At 41.7% G+C, this 21109-nt stretch overlaps 1 protein-coding gene across 1 annotated transcript in view; it reads right to left on the minus strand.

The window, feature by feature from the left end:
- The window catches only part of TTC39C (tetratricopeptide repeat domain 39C), a 107539-nt gene that overhangs the window by 13861 nt on the left and 72569 nt on the right, over nucleotides 1–21109 (minus strand). The window contains exon 7 of the mRNA XM_030336061.1: nucleotides 1354–1447. Coding sequence (XP_030191921.1) covers nucleotides 1354–1447 — 94 coding nt within the window. The remainder of the gene's footprint in view (nucleotides 1–1353; nucleotides 1448–21109) is intronic.

Raw genomic sequence — 21109 nt, forward strand, 5'->3', positions numbered from 1 at the left:
AGTCTTTTAAGTTTGTACTTCTCTTTAAAAAGATTTAGAGGCGCCTTGGGTGGCTCAGACAGTTGAGCGTCTGACTTCAGCTCATGTCATGATCTCACAGCTCATGGGTTCGAGCCCCACGTCAGGCTTTGTGCTGATAGCCCAGAGCCTGGAGCCTGCTTCAGATTCTGTGTCTCCCCCTCTCTCTGCCGCTCCCCCACTTGCGTTCTGTCTCTGTCTCTCTCTCTCAAAAATAAATAAACATTAAAAAAATTTTTTTTAAAGATTTAAAGTCATTCAGGAAGACAACTATGTCCACAGTGTATCAGCAAGTAGCAAGCATCCCAGGGTCCCAACCTGACAGGTGTCAAATGCCTCCTGTGCACTCCCCATTTGTCCTTTCCTCTCTGCAGGGGGCCTTAGAGTTCCAGTCTTCCTGTTGATTCCATCACTGCCTCATCATTTCTCCTCACCCTGGCCCCCTCATTCCCTTTCTAGGTGCTGTATGATGTGACCTTGCCCTACTGGGCTGAAACCCTAACAAATATGAAGCCCTTATTACAACGTGTCATTGTTTCAAACCCAAACTTGTATGGATTCTCCTCCGCATGACAGAGCACCTGCTACAAAAAAGGACTGTGGAATTACTAGGGTAAACAGGACAGAATTTAGTGCAGTCAGCAAAAAACTGAGTAACAGCTTTGGGGAAGAGGGAGAAAGCTGTAAGTATTTCCATGTCTGTTTATAAATGTGTCTGCAGGAGGGAGGCGAGCAGAAGGAAGGAAGCTAACACATGTGGAGGGTGTTCTAGGACCAGGGGCCCCACCTGACACTCGTTCCTACTGCATCTAAATCTCACAACCGCTGAGGGCAGGCACCTGAACACTCATGACAACCATGAGGCTTAAACCATTTGTCCCAGGTCTTTGAGCTAGTCGGCAGAAGGGCTGGGATTGGGGTCAATGTGCCCAACTCTCTCCCACGCTGTATTTTTCTTTTCAGGTAAACACCACTGTGAGGGAGGAAAACTTAGTTTTGGATTCCAATGTACAGTCCGGTAAGGTTATTTACAAATGAGTTTTAGTCAATTCTTTTCACAGGACCTATTATCCTAAAATCAAATGTTCTAAAGAGTAAACTAACGCAGTAATGACAATCACAGAGATAAGTTATCACCCCTTGTGCTCTGATGACAAAGTCTTACCATAAATGGCAGCAAGCATTTTACAGAAGATACAAACTGAACGGCATTAATAATGCAAACGTGCACAAGAATGAAGACTTGTGACAGGAAGCTAGACATCCAGCCGGACACAAGCGGAATGCATGAATGCCAGGTCGTGACAAGAAGCTGGACAGACATTTCATATTTACCGATTTCATACAGACAGACATGCTGGATCTCTCTCTGATCTATCGCAAGTTCCAAAGCAGTATGGAAAGAAGTCAAGGCACTGTTGATTTGACACTGAGGAAAGAATGAAAACAGAGTTACTGGCTAAGATCTGCCATGAACATTACAATCCTTTTCATTCCAATATGTCTTCTTCCTTAACAGTCATTTTAAACAGATTAAACAACAATTTAGAGATTTCTGGGGGCGCCTGGGTGACTCCGTCGGTTAAGCATCCAACTTCGGCTCTGGTCCTGATCTCACAGTTGGAGGGCTCGAGTCCCGCATCGGCCTCTCTGTGCTGACAGCTTGGAGCCTGGAGCCTGCTTCAGATTCTGTCTCCCTCTCTCTCTCTGCCTCTCCCTACTCATTCTTTCCTTCTCCCCCCGCCCTCAAAAACAAACATTAAAAAAAAAAAAAAATTTAAGATTTCTGGAACATTCCAATTTGTCTCAGTTGTGAGATGAACCTGGCTAGGCACAAAACACTTCTTTTGCTCTGGCGGGAGATGCCCCCACTGAGGGCTTGCTCATGCCTTCTCCTACAGCATACTTCTCAGACCATACAAAGGACTTGCTCTACTGTAACTGCTAATCCAACCCCTGGTTACCAGAGGGGTTCTGCAAGGACAGGGTCTAGATTTCACCCTCCTGTGTATACAACAGGCATATGTTAGAGATAACTACAGGTTTGGTTTCACACCCCCAGTACTGCAAATACTGCAACAATGCGGGTCAGAGGAATTTTCCGGTTTCCCAGTGCATACAAAAGTTACGCTCCTACTATACTGTTGTTTAAGTGTGCAATAGCATGATGCCCAAAAAACAGCGCACATATCTTAATTAAAAAATACTTTATTCCTAAAAAACGCTGGCCATCACCTGAGCTTTCGGCAAGTTGTAATCACAGATCACCATTAACAATAACAAAAAACTTCAAAATATTGCCAGGATTACCCAAATGTGACAGAGACATGAAGTGAGCAGATGTTGCTGGAAAAATGGCGCCAACAGACTTCACGGAGGGTTGCCACAAACCTTCAATTCGTAAAAAACCCCAGATCTGCAAAGCGCAATAAAGGACAACAAAAGGGAGTGTGTCTGGCCCCGCCCCAGGCCAAAAAGACCCCCATCGGTATTGAGTAACTGCGTGAAGCCTCCTTTAATCCTGCCCTCAGCTCGCTCTCCCTTCTGTGACCCACTCCGCCTGCCATACAGTCCTAGGTCAATTCTGTACCTAAAATGCTGTCTGATTGCTCCCGGTCATCATCTCTCCTCTACCAACACTCACTTCTGACTTTTGCATTCATCTAGTACTGTCCAGAGTCCAGCAGACTCTCCCAGGACTGTTCTCACTCCTGATTAAATACATTTAGTGTTTCTTTCCACTAAAGAGCCCTTTCAAAGTCTGCCAACCTCATACCAGAGCACCTGATAAAAGCACCTAAAAAGCATCAACAGCATAAAAGAGTTCAAGTCAATCCTAAATACAGCAAAGACAGGTGTTAACAAATACAAATCCTAAATGCCCTACAAATTTGGCACAGCCCTGCTCTCAGGGGCCTTCCCTGCCCCTGCAGGTGTCATTCCATGCCCGCTGCCCCACACTCAGCCCTCCCTGGGGTCCCCTTTGTGCCCGTTCTGATCCCTGGCCACCAACTTTTCGGGGCCCCTACTGCCTCTTCTCCCCACAGACAGCCAGGCAGGGGCAGGGAGGATCACAAATGAGAGGCTGCGGCATTTCGCATATCTCGGCTCCTTTAGTGATGCACGGTCACTGCGGGAGGCCTCTTGGACACCTGCATGCCACACAGATGAGTCAGGGAGATCCTCAGGACAGCCAGTGACTCAGGAACATCGTAAGCCAAATGACTCATGAACCAAGGCCTCGGCTGAATCAATAACTATTTGCATCCCATAGTAACACTTCACTGGGCCAGGACTGTTCGGACTGTGGTGTTCAATCCCTTAGCACCATCTACGGAGGCGAAGAGAGGACACACATCCCCGCGCCAGTGACTCCTGTTCTCGAGGAGGTTAACATCTAGTTGGAGGTAACCTCTTAGGAATGTGAGACAGGCCCAACCCTGTCAGACATTCACACTGGATGTAAGCACATAGCCACCAAGGTCCCAAAGAGGCAAAATAATAATAATAATTATTATTTCCAAAAATTTTTTAAATCTTATATGCAGTGTGCATGTGTGTTCGTGCACAGGACACTCATCACACCGCCCCTTTCCCCTTTCTGGATCAACACTTCTTTCCACGCATCACACACACACTCAATTTAGCCCGTTTGCACAAAACCGCAGTGCTAGCAATTCCGCTTTGCAGGCATCTCCTCAGTTTGCTAAATTCCTGACCCTCAATGGTCCCACACAAAATACTTCTGGATGAGCCACTGCCACCAAGCTGTCTCCAGCTGCATGACAATGCAATGCCACACTGCCCTTCAGAAGACCAAAAACTACTTGTGAACACTAATTACCGGGCAACTACTAAGTGCCTAGGATGGTACTGGCTTGAGGTACAAATCACAGCAAAGCTTTAAATGCAAGTGTAGGGGAGACAAAAAGAAAAAAAAAAAATCTGAATGAACATTGTTTCTCTTAACCCTTTCAAAAATCTGAGATCGCCATATATTCGGTTCCATTTTCAGATGGAGAAACGAAGGTTCCAAGAGGTGGAGTACTTCGATCAAGGTCAACAAGCTAGCAGCAGACTAGTATTCGCTCTGTTGTGCCTGCCTCCAGAGCGAGCCTTCCTCAGGCAGGGCACATCCAGGCCCCGTTACATTAAAGGCCTTGAGATGGGGAGATTATCCTGGAGTATCGGGGTGGGCCTAAATGCAATCACAAGTGAGGGAAGCAGAGGGGAGGAGGCGACGTAATCACATCATCACAAAGGCACAGACTGGAGGCACAGCCACAAGCCCAAGAACCATCAGAGCCCACAAAAGGCAAGAAATGGTCTTCTGGGCCTCCAGAGGGAGGGCAGCCCCGATCACTTTGATTTCAGCCAGTGAAACAGCGTCTGGACTTTGGACCTCCAGAGCTGTGTGAGAATAATGTCTGCTGTTTTAAGCCACCAAGCTTGTTACATGGCCTTAGAAAGTGAGTACAGGGTCTTGCTTTCAAAATTAAACTGTGAAGAAAGTACCACTGATCCTTCCGTTTGTTAGAAGCGCTCTGACAGAACACGAGACCACTATGGAGCTTAGCGATACTATTCCAAGAATAAGCATAACTACAAAATTAATTCTAGTTCCGGCCTGAGTACTCATTAAGGAATTGCAATGAACAGACATTAAAATGGTGAAAACAGATTTCCCCTTTTTCACCAAAATAATTAAAAATAAAAATAATCCAATAGGGGTTTTTAGGATTATAAATTCTAATATTCACAACAGAGCAGAGAAAGGAGAATTATCCTCAATTTGATACTTGATTCACAGCCTAATTTTTTGAGGAAATACACATACGCTGGGCTCAAGAGAATACAGAAAACGGGCTAGCATGAAATAGCCGTGAAGCCCAGAATCGGAGGTCAAGTACCACCTAGGCTTTTGTCTGGTGAATTACACACGGACACTGTATCACAAAAACTGCCTGAAAGTCTCCATTTCTTCACTGGTAAAATGAGGAAATAATGTTGGCAAGCATTATCTGCAAAAGCATGAGTCTTTGCCAAATTAAATGGAGCATACTTGCTGCCAAACTAAATTCAGCACAATGTGTAAGTACTGCTTTGTTACTACAGAGACACAGCGCGTTCTTCCAGCCATTCAGGACTTCTTTCTGGATGGCTGTACTCCTAGGCAGTTTATGATACTTGCGGCGACTGTCAAAGGGCTTTGTTCCTCCATCATATTCTGCGAGTGAAAGCTGCCGGTATGGAGGAAAACTCTGGATGTTTGCAGGATGATTTTGCATATGTCACATTATTATACTCATGGATCCTCATGATTGTTTTAGCTTTTTCTCTTGGATCTGGGGAGATATTCAAATCATTTGCAAATAATGACAGTGTTGTCTCTTCCTCTACAAGAGACTTAATTGGAGAGAACCACCAGTTAAGATGCTATTAGCAAGCACAGCACGCATCGCTTTATTCCCGTCTTTAATGAGGATGTTCTAACGTTGCAACATTAAATATAGCTTGAGGCACGTTTTTAGTAGATGCCATCTTTACCAAATAAAGAAAAGCCCTTTCTATTTCTAATTTGCTAATAGTTTCTTGGTTTTTGTTTTTGTTTGTTTTTTTTTTAAGTGGATTTCATTAAATGCTATTTGGGCCTCTACTGATGGGACTGTGCGGTTTTATCAATTACCTCCTTAATGCAGGTCATAACAGGAACTCATTTCCTGAGGCTGAACGACGCTGGCCTTTCTGAAATAAGCCCTACTAAGGTCATAATACAGCATATCAAAAATACATTGTTGGGGGCGCCTGGGTGGCGCAGTCGGTTAAGCATCCGACTTCAGCCAGGTCACAATCTCGCGGTCCGTGAGTTCGAGCCCCGCGTCGGGCTCTGGGCTGATGGCTCGGAGCCTGGAGCTTGTTTCCGATTCTGTGTCTCCCTCTCTCTCTGCCCCTCCCCCGTTCATGCTCTGTCTCTCTCTGTCCCAAAAATAAATAAAAAAAGTTGAAAAAAAAAATTAAAAAAAAAATACATTGTTGGATCTAACTTACTAATATTTATTTAGAGCTTCTATGTTCAGAATGAAGTTGACCTATAGGTTTTTGTTCAGTGCTCTCCTCTAGGAGTTTTGGTATCAGGATCATACCAGAACTAGCAGACTTGTAGAAAATATTTTCATATTTTCTATGCTCTGGAACTATAAATAACTAGTTCACTACAAAGCCACGCCTTTCGATTGAATAATTCATTTAAAATGTTTAAAATACCATAACTTGAATTTTTTTCCTTTAATGGAGACACGACATAACAGAGAATATTAAAACTTAGTCAATAATACCAGATTTCAGCGCCAACTTCACAAACACCACAGTTTTGGGCCTTGAGAAAAAAATTATAATTTTCAGGAGATCTTGAAATAAATGAATTAACGCACACACAATGCTCTTGGGGAAGGGTACATTGCCTTTAAAAACAGGTGTATGTCATGGGGCACCTGGATGGCTCAGTCGGTTTAGCAGCCGACTTCAGCTCAGGTCATGATCTCACGGTTCCTTAGTTTGAGCCCCACATCGGGCTCTGTGCTAACAGCTCGGAGCCTGGAGCCTGCTTTGGATTCTGTGTCTCCCTCGCTCTCTGCCCTTCCCCTGCTCACGCACTCTCTCTCAAAAATAATAAACTTCAAAAAATAAAAATTAAAAAAAATAAAAATAGGTGTGTGTTACCTGTTAGTAGTGCCGGGAAATTACAATATTGTTTTCCAACATTTAGAAAGAGGATTTGCAATAAATGGTAATTAAGCTTCTCACAATTTGTTTTAGACTACTGGGAGAAATTCTAGATTCTTTCCTGTAGACATAATTAAGAGCCATTTAAGATTCTACCACAAATATATAAATCTGTATTCTTGCCTAACCCAAACACAGACATACCTGGAGAGACAAGGGACAAAGGAAAAAGGAAACATGTAAGTGGCCACAAATCCCATTTTCCAAGTTTAAAAATGTAAGCTATTTCCACATCAATATATTTTTAAAGCCCTTTAGAAAGTAAAGATTTCAGGGCACCTGGGTGGCTCAGTCAGTTAAGCAGCCAACTCTTGATTTTGGTTCAGGTTATCTCACGGTTCCTAAGATTGGACCCCTCATCAGGCTCCACGCTGACAGCACGGAGCCTGCTTGGGATGCTCTCTCTCCCTCTCTCTCTGCACACCGCCCCCCCCCCCCCCGCCCGCTCCTATGCACTCTTTCAAAATAAATAAACTTTTTAAAAAAAAGATCTCAAAGTACAAATAGGAAAACACAAAAGAGTCCGAATAATTTTCAGAGTCAGCACAGTAAGCTTGCAGTTACTAATGTTACATTCTATTCTACTCAAAGATTCCCACTAGCAATACCAAGCTGAGAAGATACATTAAATTCAGATAGCAAGCAAAAGGTTTCCTTTGTAGAGTTGTGGGGGGAAAAAAAAGGTGTTAATGGAAACAAGGCCAAGTCCTTTTGGAGACCTGACCCAGACTCTGGTGCCAAAAGGACATCAAGTTTCAGACTTCCCTGAATCCGTAAGGCAACATTCCACTTCCCCAGCGAACAGTTTCCTTTTGTGCCACCACCAAATTCTGTTTAACATGAAATGATAGCATTCAATTGCCGACAAAAAGGTCTCAGCTCAGAGCCAGTCTACTGGCATTCAAATAATGTTGGTACCACTTAATTCTGTGGTGTTAAACACAAGAGAGGAGATCGCTGTTTGTGGTGGCAAAGCCAAGAACATGCTAGTTCCTGTGGACCCAGCCTCCTAGCGTGTTCCCATGTGGACCACTCTAGCACGCAGTTGAGCATTTTCAGCTGTTAGATATGGAAGTTTGTAAGATACAGGCACATTCTTTCAAGAGGTTTTAAGTTACCAGGAAGCAGAGTTTGTCAGGCACAGGCAGAATTCCTGAGATGTGTCCAGAATGTCAAGAACACAGTACGTACTCCGCAAGTAAGAGCCTGTGTGTGTGTTCGACAAAAGGGTTTAGGGTGCCTGGGTGGCGATTAAGCGTCTGACTCCTGATTTCACCTTGGGTCATGATTTCACTGTTGGTGAGTTCAAGTCCCATGTCGGGCTCTGCACTGACAGCCTGGAGCCTGTTTGGGATTCTCTCTCTGCCTCTCCCCACCCCCTCAAAATAAATAAACTTTAAAAAATATATTTGAAAAAAGAGAACAAAAAGGGTCACAAAGTATCTAAATTCATGAGGCACCTGGGTACTAAATATACATGAAATATATATAAATAAATATATAAAAAGCACCAAGTATTCAGAATACTAAATATTCCTAAGACATTAATATTCAGGTGGCCTTAATCTGACCATCCACTGGTGACACCCATGCTGGCACCGTGTGTCCTCTACCCAAGAAACACTAATAAAACCCGAGGGTCCACTGCTTTACTGTGGCCAGTGATGTACAGAGCGATGCAAGACGTTATATGCCTGTATGCTGGGCCTCAGGTAGCACGGCCTTTGCCCCCGCGCCTGCACTCCATCCTCAGAGCATTAACCGAGGCTATCCTTTTCACTTGCTTCTTGCTGTTCGACACTGATTTGATAAACCATGTGGTTCATGTCTACTTTAAATTGGCGTGTGACTCTTTCCATTTTGACCCCTGAGAGAATTTTGGCACATCGAGAGAATGTGCAGGGCACCGTACTCAGAGGCTATCAGGGTATCTGAGGTGCCTGTGAAAAGAAAGGAAAACCCTAAGCACCTGTGAGGAGACACTAATCGGCACTGATAGCTGTGATGTGTGGAACTGCATCCCCCCAAAATTCATATGTTGAAATCCTAATCCTTACCATCTCAGAATGTGACTGTATTTGGAGATAAGGTCTCTAAAGAGGTAACTACATTAGAATGAGGTCTTTAGGGCAGGCCCTAATCCAATATAACCGGAAGCCTCATAAGAAGGAAGGAGATGAGGACCCAGGCACGTGTGCACACACAGGAAAGAACACATGAAGACACAGGGAGGAGACTGCTCTCTACAAGCCAAGGAGAGGAGGCTCCGAAGAAAATCAACCCTGCAGACTTCCAACCTCAGGACTACAAGACAACTAATTTCTGTCCCCTTTCTGTGGTTCCTTGTTATGGCAGCCTGAGGAAACGAATACATCAACTGTCAGAGGTCTCCTTTCTCTGGGGAGCCATTCCCGTACATGATGGGAATCAGAAGGGTCCTGCTTGTCTGGAAAAGCTTTCTGGTCTTAGGAAGGGTGTGAGTACCTGACCTAAGATAGCAGATCAGACCACCTGCTCCTCCCTCCCCTCAGAATCCACTCCTGGAATTTTTCTTACAGGTGATGAACGGGGGCAGGTTTGGTCTCTGTGTGCATGTATGTGTATGTGTAGGTCTCTCCATGTGTGAGAGTGCATATATGGTACATCTAAGTTATTCCCTATACAGATTGTGGATTAATTTGTATAAATACAGGACTACATGTCCCAAAGGTTTTACGAATTTACATAGGTACCAACAGTTTATAAGAGACCATTTCCCTAAACCTTTCCCAACAGAGAATGTTTTTCAGCATTTGCCAATTATGTTTTCCCTTGTTTTAATTTGCAGCTCATTGATTCTATCATGGGGGTAAAAGGTTACTCACCATTTGTGCATCTTATTTCATGGATTCTCTGTTCAGGTATTTTGTCTATTTTTCTTTTTGTCTGTTTATCCTTCTACTACGTTCTATGTTTCTAAGAGTTCTTTCTATGTTAAGGACACTAATTATAGCTTTTTTCTTCATTTTTTAAAAAAAACTTTGTTTACATTATAATATAGGAGTTCATTTATAGGTCAGTTCTACCAGTATTTTGATCCATGTACTACCAATTCTATCACTCTTTTTCTTAAACAAACTTTAAAACCAAAGCATTACTGGGGAGCCTGGGTGGCTCAACTGGTTGAGCGTCCGACTTCAGCTGAGGTCACGATCTCACAGTTTGTGGGATCGACCCTCATGTCGGGCTCTGTGCTGACAGCTCGGAGCCTGGAGCCTGCTTTGGATTCTGTGTCTCCCTCTCTCTCTGCTCCTCCCTGACTTGTGCTCTGTCTCTGTCTCTCAAAAGTAAATAAGTGTAAAAAAAATTTTTTTTTAACCAAAGAATGATTTATTTTTGAGAAAGAGGGAGAATGAAAGGGGGAGGGGCAGAGAGAGAATCCCAAGCAGGCTTTGCACTGTCAACTCAGACACCGACGTGGGGCTTGATCCCATGAACTGTGAGATCATGACCTGAGCCTCAACTAACAGCCAGAAGCTCAACCAACTGAGCCATCCAGGCACACCTAATGTTTTGGTTTTACACAGTCCTTGATTGGGGAGGATGGAGCCTTTAATACCATGACACACATGGAATCTACAAACTATGTGTAATTGAGGGGACTTATCAAAATGCCATAAATATGGCTGCTCCCATTCTGAGAAAAACCCAGGAGCTATTAAAAATAGAACTATCATCACAGCACAATGAAGAAAGGCAAAAGGCAAGGGGCCGGAGTATTCATTCAAGGTGCACAAACACGTGTGCCCTCTCACACTCACTCACTCTTGAAGCCCTGGTGTCTGGAGCTGGGCACTGGTCAAGGCATTTGAGATACCCAGTGACAGAAAGAGTCCCTGCTTCGTGGAGATTGCTTTCTCATTCTAAGGGGAAGAGCCAGACCATGAGCAAAGAAGAAAGAGACTTCACCCTGAGGTGTGCAGTGAACAGGAGTCTCTGGGCAGAAATGAGGAGGGTTGGTAAAGGAGACAGGGAGGCCAGTGGCAGGAGTGAGGCCAACACATCCAATACCACAGTCATGGAAGGTTTCCCTGAGAAGGTGACCGAAAGTGGCTCTCCCATCCCTCAAGTTCCACCTCCTCCACCCCCTCTTCCCCAGTCATCCCCACCAACAGTGACCACCCATTCATTTGGCACTTTCATTGCCTTGAGCCATTACCTTTTCATGCATTCAACATTGCTATTCATAGTTAGATTATGAATGACTTCTGGGGCAGGGACTTTTTCTCTATTTCTCTTGGCATCCCCCCCAAAGGCCTTTTATATCACAGGCAACAAATTTGATTACGTACAAATAATGGAATACGGTAGTTTTATTTTCAGCACCTTCATATGGATAGCAACCCCCTTGAAAAAGCGCTGTGTGACCAAATCCAGCACTAATGAGTGGTCAAAGTGATCAACGCACCAGTTACATTTCCTTGGTCTCTCAACGGCCACACACAGGATGTTGACAAAACGTGTCACAGAAAGTGCTTTATATTGGATTTACAATCCAGATGCAATTCTGTCTAAATAGGAAAAGCCCTGTCCAAGTACCGTGTGCTGAGTGCTTTACCATATCCACATTACATTATTTAGGGCTAGCATGGGAGAGGCACTGTCCTCTTTCTATGCATAAGGACACAGACTCAGAATGCTCAGCCAGTCAGGAAGTAAAAGAGCCTGTTTTGAGCTGAGTCAGATGCTTTTTCAGCTGTACCACGCTGCCTTTTAAAATGACATGGAATTTATATGAAAAACAGCAATGAATTTAAAAGAAATGTGCATATATTAAAGATACTATTGAGGCACCTGGGTGGCTCAGTCGGTTAAGCGTCCGACTTCAGCTCAGGTCACGATCTTGCAGTCTGTGAGTTCAAGTCCCACGCTGGGCTCTGTGCTGACAGCTCAGAGCCTGGAGCCTGCTTCAGATTCTCCCTCTCTCTCCGCCCCTTCCCCACTCACACTCTGTCTCTCAAAAATGAATAAATGTTAAAAAAAAATTTTTTTTAAGATGCTACCAAAAAACTAAAATTAACAGTGAAGAAGATAATGCAAAGAGTTAACTCTGAAAAACAGATACAATAATCTACAGAAAATCACACTACACAAAAGGCAGCAATTCAAGATAAACAAACACACCTAGAAGAAAACAGATGGAGAAGATCCAATATGCACGGAGATTTACACGAGAGAAATAGAAGCCATAATCAGGAAAGCAACTTTAAGAAGTTTTCCTACAACTGAATGGCATTCTCTACAAAGGATGTCAAATGGGCAAGTTCCTATGTTTTTTTTCCTCAAAGAGAATTAAAGGCAAGTTGAAAAAATCAGAAGCAATCCCATGTAGTTAATTCTGAAGATTAAAGAACCACAAAAAATTTTTATGACAGCTTTGTTGAGATATATTTCACACACCAGAAAACTTACCCTTTTAAAATATGCAATTAAGTGGCTTCAGTATATCCACAGAACTATAAAATTTAAAGCTGGGGGCAAAAAAACCCTTAAAAATGATGTAGCCTAGTGTTTCTTAAAGTGTATTCTACTGAACCCTTCAGTTCTCACAGGCTACTGTATAAAAAAGAATTTTCCTGGTCAAATAAGTTGGGTAAACACAGACGGCGTACCTGTATACCCTAGCTCCCTCACAGTGCAAAACTAAAGTCTCTGAGCAGTCCCAGCATATCCTGATTTGCCTGACACAGAACCTCTTTTCATGGAACATATCCCAACTAGTCAATTAAATCAGGGCTCCAGGGCAGACGCTTCAGAAAAACCCTAATTTTCCAGGAGAAGAAAGAGCGCCAGAGAAGGTTGACTGGCTTGACTGAGGTCTTACAGCTCTTTCAAGTTGTCTGGTCTGTGAGCAACCACTGGGAAGGAGACAGTGCCAAACCAGATCCTTAGACGTAGCCCAGAGCTCTTTCTTCAAAGCTACATATATCAAAACCTGAAGCAACGGGACAAGATTGTCAGAGCTAACAAGCCCTCTGTCAGACAGCACGGAGAAATGAATACTATTACCCCAAACAAAGCAACACACAGCTTCAAGAACTCAGCTGCCCAAATGTTAAGAGTCCACAGTAATAAAGAAAATCAGGAAAGCTCAACACGATGCTGTGAGAAAATATAAAATTTCCTCCAAGAGCTCTGGACAAGGGGTAGGGTAAAAGTGAGAAATGCTATTTCCTGAAACCTGACTCTGTCACCTCTCAAGGAGTTTACAGTATGCTCATTCGCATCAGAAGAGTGAGGAACAAAGGACTGGAACACTGTACGGATATGCGAACCCATGTTTCAAATAGAAGACAGACAAGTCAAACATCAAAATCATTTTTTTTCAATCTAATACTAAAGAAAAATCTACTCAAAAACAGGTAAGCATTAAAAGAAACGGGAATAAACAAACACAACCCTGAAGGGCAAAGGAAAACAATGCACATGTAACACACAATTAAATATGAACAAGGAACTCTTCTATGAGAAAGGAGATTTGGACTGAGAGACAAAAATCAAATGATCTGTTGTTTCCCTAGTCACCCTCATTCCACCTGCCTCTCTCCCACCAAATGTTCCAGCCCCACTGAGATTGGATCTCCCACTATCTGGTGGCTTCTTGGCTCTGGGCTTGAATGCAGGCTAATCCCCCACACTCTTACCTCTACCTTCAAACTCCCACACTCGAAACAGCCTGCCCCAATCCCCCCACTTCTGTGTTGCCTTCCCCAGCTGTGAGGGCAGCACAATGGTGAGTCACACCAAGCTTTACCTTCCAGTAGGCCTGTGTTTATGCTGCTTGAAGCCTGGCCACACCTCCAGCTGCTTACTGCCTGCCTGCCATACAGTCCTGCTCTCTCCAGGGCATGTGCTCCCTCGCTGTCCCCATGCTGCTGCAGCCTTGACACCAGCTCTATCATCATTACAGCCAACGAGGACTAGCACTCACTCACAGCTCCAAGAGCGGCACAGGCCTCCCAGATCACCACCTCGCTGAATCTTAACAGCAAAACTATGCCCTAGGTTCCCTCAGCCCCGGGCTACTGCCAGGCAGAGGATGAGGGCCACACAGAGACCCAAACAAACCTACCAGACAGAGCAGTACTCATCACACAATTTATATAATAAATGTAATCAATCATAACAACACAAGACACTTGGCAAGAACATTTAATAGCACTAAACCTTTAGGAAGCTTGAAGGAAACCAGTCTCTTCTACTCACAACACTTCTGACATCATAAAGAATAAAAACGAACAGCCAGAGGAAGAGGCCCATAGCACAAGGTACAACAGGGTCCTGAGCACAGAAACTTCTGTCCCTTAGAGTTTGGGGTGTGCCACACTCCCGGCACATGGATGCATTCACCTACCCGGAAGCTCTCTGAACCCCATCATTTAGGATTTTAATGGAGGATCCATTAGTTAGGCTTGACTGAATAAATCATTGGTCTGGATGACTAACTCAATCTCCAGCCCCAATTCATTCCAGAAGGTTGGCAGTAGGAAGTGCTACTCAAAGTTCCAACCCTCCCATCCTACCAACCAGCCCTCCTCCTGCAGCTACCTAGGAGTCACAGTCAACCCATTACCGTAACTCAGGGTAAGGCTGAAAGGGGCTTGGTATGAGTAGCAACATACTCTTCTATAACCTCTCAACGAGGAAATTCCCGGGTTTTAGAGTTCTGTGCCAGAAACTAGGGACAAAGACCAAATACATCTCTCACTGTAGCAATATTACAGCCCCCAAACCCTCTCAAGAAAACAAAATGCAAGCAGAACTTCAAAGCACACAGCACAATCCCTAAATGAGAGCACAGATATCTATTAAGAGAAATACAAAGTTTTAAAAAAATGGATTAGAAGACAAGCTAAATTAAGGAAAACTAGACAGAAAATGGAAATAAAAAATAAATTGATAAAAATCACATTTAAAGCCAATGTAATCCAAAAGCCCAATCATAAAACAGACACAAATTTATAAAATTAATACCGCAAACAGCACAAAAATACCACAAATAGAAAGTGACAGCACATTTTTACATATCTATTAATAGTACTGGCATATTTTTAAATAGTAAGTGGAAATAGAAAAACTACAATATAAAACTAAAATGCATAGAACAGTAAGATGTTTTAAAACATTATTGAAGAGGGGCGCCTGGGTGGCGCAGTCGGTTAAGCGTCCGACTTCAGCCAGGTCACGATCTCGCGGTCCGTGAGTTCGAGCCCCGCGTCAGGCTCTGGGCTGATGGCTCAGAGCCTGGAGCCTGTTTCAGATTCTGTGTCTCCCTCTCTCTCTGCCCCTCCCCCGTTCATGCTCTGTCTCTCTCTGTCCCAAAAATAAATAAACGTTCAAAAAAAAAAATTAAAAAAAAATAAAACATTATTGAAGAAATGTTACTAAGGAATTGATTTCAAATGGGTACCCGAATAACAGAAAAACATTCAAATGTTTAATAATGGTTTCATTACTTTAAGTGACCTGCTTCTTCAAACTGTAAAAAAGATGGTCTACTAACCAACTCATTTTTATAAAATATCAGATTTAAAGCTCACTAAGAATAAGCGTCCTTGAATATTTTCACATTGAAATATATGTGATTTACTTAGAAGTTACATATAAAACATTCGCCAACATATAAAATATTATATACACAATATGTGTGTGTGCATAATTTATTAACAAATAAAAGCAAAGTAACACTGGATTGAGAAAGAAGGCTTGACTTCTAGTGCCTCCTTAATCCCAAAATAACTAGGTATACTTACACATACCTAGTTATTTGGACCCCTGTTTACTCAGAACAGGACAAATGTACACACACAAACATTATAAAGTGTAATGGAAGAAATAAAGGGGCATCCTTAAATTAACAGACATCCTCAGAAATTAATGAAATATTCTAAATCTCAATCAAAATCTCCCTGTAATATACAGAAACTGACAAACTAGTAGTTAAGCATATATATGAGAAAACAAGTAGATAAAATACTAAATACTTTTTTCATGTTTATTTAGTTTTGAGAGAGAGAGAGAGAGAGAGAGAGAGAGAGAGAGAGAGAAGGGAGAAAGAGAGAAGGATTGAGAAACAGAATATGAAGCAGGCTCCAGACTCCGAGCTGTCAGTACAGAGACCGACACAGGGCTTGAACCCACAAACCGTGAGATTATGACCTGAGCTGAAGTCAGACACTTAACTGACTAAGCCACCCAGGCGCCCCACTAAATAGGTACTTTTCATGGCAATAGTTGATCTATGTTATATTCAAAACATTATAAAATCACAATTATCAAGGCTAAGTAACAGTCATTTAAAAATATAAAAACGTCTCAAAAATAGACTCCATCTGCATCTTTTCTGACCATAGCACTATGAAATGAGAAATCAACCACAAGAAAAAGTTTGGAAAGTGCACAAATACATGGAGGTTAAATAACATGCTACTAAACAATGAATATGACAACCAAGAAATCAAAGAATAAAAAATTACATGGAAACAAATGCAAATGAAAACACAACGATCCAAAATCTTAGATGCACAAAAGTGGTTCTTAAGAGGGTAGTTTATAGTAATACAGGCCCAACTCAAGAAGCAAGAAAAACCTCCAACAACCCAACCTTGCACCAAAAGGAACTAGAAAAAAGAACCCAAACCCAACAAAAGGAAATAAAGATTAGAGCAGAAATAAAAGATAGAAACTTCAAAAAACACAACAGATCAATGAAACCAGGAGCTGATTTTTTTTTTTAAGATCAACAATATGGATAAACTTCTAGTCAGACTACCAAACAAAGTAGAGAGAGGACCCAAATAAACAAAATCACTAATGAAAGAAGAGAAATAACAACCTACACCACAGAAATACAAACAGCAAGAGATTATTATGAAAAATTATATGCCAACAAACTGGACAACTTGGAAAAAAAATGGGTAAGTTCCTAGAAACATATAACCCACCAAAATGAAAGCAGGAAGAAACAGAAAATTGAACAGACCAATTACCAGCAATGGAACTGAATTAATAATCAAGAAACAGCCCAAAGCCTAAAGTCCAGGACCAGATGGCTTCACAAGTGAATTCTACCAAACATTTAAAGAAGACGTTTTTTGGGGGAGGGTGGGGGGAGGGAGAGTTATTTATTTATTTTGAGAGCAAGAAACACAGAGACGGCGCATGTGCACAAGAGTGAGTGAGGGGACAGGCAGAGAGAGAATCCCATGCTGACAGCATGGAGCCTGACATGGGGCTTGATCCCACAAACCATGAGATCATGACCTGAGCCAAAATCAAGAGTCAGATGCTTAACAGACTGAGCCACCCAGATGCCCCAAAAGAAGAGTTAACCGATTTTTCTCCAACTATTCCAAAAAATACAAGAAGAAGGAAAACTTTTCAATTCATTCTATGGGGCCAATATTACCCTAATACCAAAACCAGATGAAGACACTACAAAAAAAGAGAACTACAGGCCAATATCTCTCATGAATATAGATGCCAAAACACTCAACAAAATATTAGCAAACCGAATCCAACAATACATTAAAAAAATACACCATGACCAAGTGGGATTTATTCACAGGATGCAAGTGTGGTTCACTATTTGCAAAAACAATCAACATGACACATCACATCAATAACAGAAAGGATAACAACCATAGGACCATTTCTACAAATGCAGGAAAGGCACTGGACAAAGTACAATATCCATTCGTGATAAAAACCCGCTGCAAAGTAGGTCTAGAGGGAACATATCTCAACATAATAAAGTCCATATATGAAAAACCCACAGCCAACTTCAGACTCCATGGTGGAAAACTGGGAGCACTTTTCCTAAGGTCAGGAACAAGACAAGGATGTCCACTCTTACCACTTTCATTCAACACAGTACTGAAGTCGTAGCCACAGCAATCAGACAACAAAAATAAACAAAAGACATCCAAATTGGTCAGGAAGAAGTAAAATTTTCACTATTTGCAGATGTCATGATACTATACATAGAAAACCCTAAAGACTCTAGCAAAAAACTACTAGAACTAATAAATGAATCTGGTAAAGCCACAGGATACAAAAATCAATGTACAGAAATCTGTTCCATTCCTATATAATAATGGAGCAGCACAAGGTGAATTTAAGAAAACAATCCCATTTACAATTGCACCAAAAACAATAAAATAGGAATAAACTCAGCCAAAGAGGTGAAAGACCTGTACTCTGAAAGTTTAAAACACTGATTAAAGAAATTCAAGACAACACAAAGAAGTGGAAAGACATGCCATGCTTGCAGGTTGTAAGAATGTTGTTAAAATATCCAAAGCACTCTGCACATTTAATGCAATCCCTATCAAAATACCAACAGCATTTTTCACAGCACCAGAACCAACAATCCTAAAATTTGTATGGAACCACAAAAGTCCTCAAATAGCCAAAGCAATCTTGAAAAAGAAAACTGGAGATATCACAGTCCCAGATCTCAGGTCACATTATAAAGCAGTACTAACTAAAACAGTATAGTACCATAGAAACAGACATACAGATCAATGGCATAAAACAGAAAATCCAGAAATAGACCCACAATTACATGGCCAATCTTTGACAAAGGAGAAATGAATATACGATGGAAAAAGGTTATTCAATGAATGATGTCAGGAAAACTGGACAGCCATATCCAAAAGAATAGAACCAGACCATTTTCCTTCACCATACACAAAAATAAACTCAAAATGAATTAGAGACCTAAATTTGAGACCTGAAACCACAAAAATCCTTGAAGAAAGCACAGTCAGTAATTTCTTGGACACTAGCATAGCACCATTTTTCTAGATATGTCTCCTGAGACCAGGGAAATAAAACTACTGAAACATCAGTAGTTTCTGCACAGCAAAGGGAATAATTAACAAAACTAAAAGACAACCTATGGAATGAGAGAAGATATTTGCAAATGACCTATCAGATAAAGGGTTAGTATCCAAAATATATAAAGAAGTGATACAACACACACACACACACACACACACACACACACACTCCAATTAAAATGGGCAGAAGACACGAACAGACATTTCTCCAAAGAAGACATCCAGGTGGCCAACAGACATATGAAAGAATGCTCAACATCACTCATCATCAGGGAAATGCAAATCAGAAGTACAAGGAGATATCACCTCACACCTATCAGAATGGCTAAAATCAAGACATGAGCCAAGTGTTGGCGAGGATGTGGAGAGAATGCATGTGCACTGTTGGTGGAAATGCAAATGGGTGCAACCACTGTGGAACAGTATGGAGGTCCCTCAAAAAAAGTAAAACAGAACTACTCTACCATCCAGGAAAAGCACTACTCGGTACTTACCTCCCCCTCCCCGCCAAAATACAAAACACTAATTTAAAGGGATACATGCAGCATTATTTACAATAGCCAAATTACAGAAGCAGCCCAAATGTTCATCAACTGAGGAATGGATAAAGAAGATGTGGTATATATATGCAATGGAATATCCCATTGTAAAAAAGAATGAAATTTTGCTATTTGCAATGACATAATAGAGCTACAAAGTATTATGCTAACTGAAGTCAAAGACAAACCCATATGATTTCACTCATATGTGGGATTAAAGAAACAAATGAACACCAAAGAAAGAGACAAACCAAGAAACAGACTCTTAACTATAGAGAACAAAGTGATGGTTACCAGTGGGGAATGGGGGGGGATGGGTGAAATAGGGGATGGGGATTAAAGAGTGCACTTATCATGATGAAAAGAAATTGATGGAGAAAGCAAAATTTAAAAAAAATTTTTTACATTTATTTATTTTTGAGAGACAGAGCACAAGTGGGGGAGGGGCAGAGAGAGAAGGAGACAGAATCAGAAGCAGGCTCCAGGCTCTGAGCTGTCAGCACAGAGTCCGACATGGGGCTCGAACCCACAAACCACGAGATCATGACCTGAGCTGAAGTCACACGCTTAACCAACTGAGCCACCCAGGTGCCCCTGGAGATAGCAAAGTTTAACAACAAACAATTTAACAAGAAAAAAAACAGATCCCATCTATCTTAAAAGGGTTTAACTCAATAACAGGAGGAAAAACAAAAGTGTCAATATTCCTGATACAGGGGGTATCAGAATTAAACGATATCTTGGGAATGCAAGCTGGTGCAGCCACTCTGGAAAACAGTATGCAGCTACCTCAAAAAACTAAAAATAGAACTACCCTACGACCCAGCAATTGCACTACTAGGTATTTATCCAAGGGATGCTGTTTCGAAGGGGTACATGCACCCCAATGTTTATAGCAGCACTATCAACAATAGCCAAAGTATGGAAAGAGCCCAAATGTCCATCGATGGATGAATGGATAAAGAAGATGTGGTATCTATATACAATGGAGTATTACTGGGCAATCAAAAAGAATGAAATCTTGCCATTTGCAACTACGTGGACAGAACTGGAGGGTATTACACTAAGTGAAATTACTTAGAGAAAGACAAATATCATGACTTCACTCATATGAGGACTTTAAGAGACAAAACAGATGAACATAAGGGAAGAGAAACAAAAAATATAAAAACAGGGAGGGGGACAAAACATAAGAGACTCATTAATATGGAGAACAAACAGAGGGTTACTGGAGGGGTTTTGGGGGGGGGATGGGCTAAATGGGTAAGGGGCACAAGGAATCTACTCCTGAAATCATTGTTGCACTATACACTAATTTGGATGTAAATTAAAAAAAATTAAATTAAAAAATAAAATAAAATGGTTTTCATTGAAAAAAAAAGAAACGATATCTGTATCTCACACATGCAAATAGGTATGAGAATGTAATACTTTTTAGAACATCAGCGTACAATCTAGAAGAAAACAGGATTATCTATGTGTCCCAGTTGGGGCAGAAGATAAATATGTGAAGAAATGAAGTCTGTTATAACAAAAATGTGTACATGTTTGAATGTTCAAATTTTCACAACAAAACTTAATAGCTTTCAAATGAAAGTATTAGAAGGTATACATGATGAAGATTCCTTATGATTACATTATACATTAGAATTTGGGAAAATATGCAAGAAAAATATTTTAAGTTTATTTGAGAGTAGGAGAGAGAGAGAGACCGACCCACAGAGAGTAGGAGAGGGTTATTTATTTATTTAGAGACAGAAACAGAGAGAGGTAGAGAGGAAAGGGAGAATTCCAAGCAGGCTCTGCACTGTTAGCACAGAGCCTGACACAGGGCTCAATCTCAGGAATTGTGGGATCATGACCTAATCACTTAACTGATTGAGCCCC

This window comes from Lynx canadensis, chromosome D3, assembly GCF_007474595.2.
Source record: "Lynx canadensis isolate LIC74 chromosome D3, mLynCan4.pri.v2, whole genome shotgun sequence".
NCBI classification, from domain to species: domain Eukaryota; kingdom Metazoa; phylum Chordata; class Mammalia; order Carnivora; family Felidae; genus Lynx; species Lynx canadensis.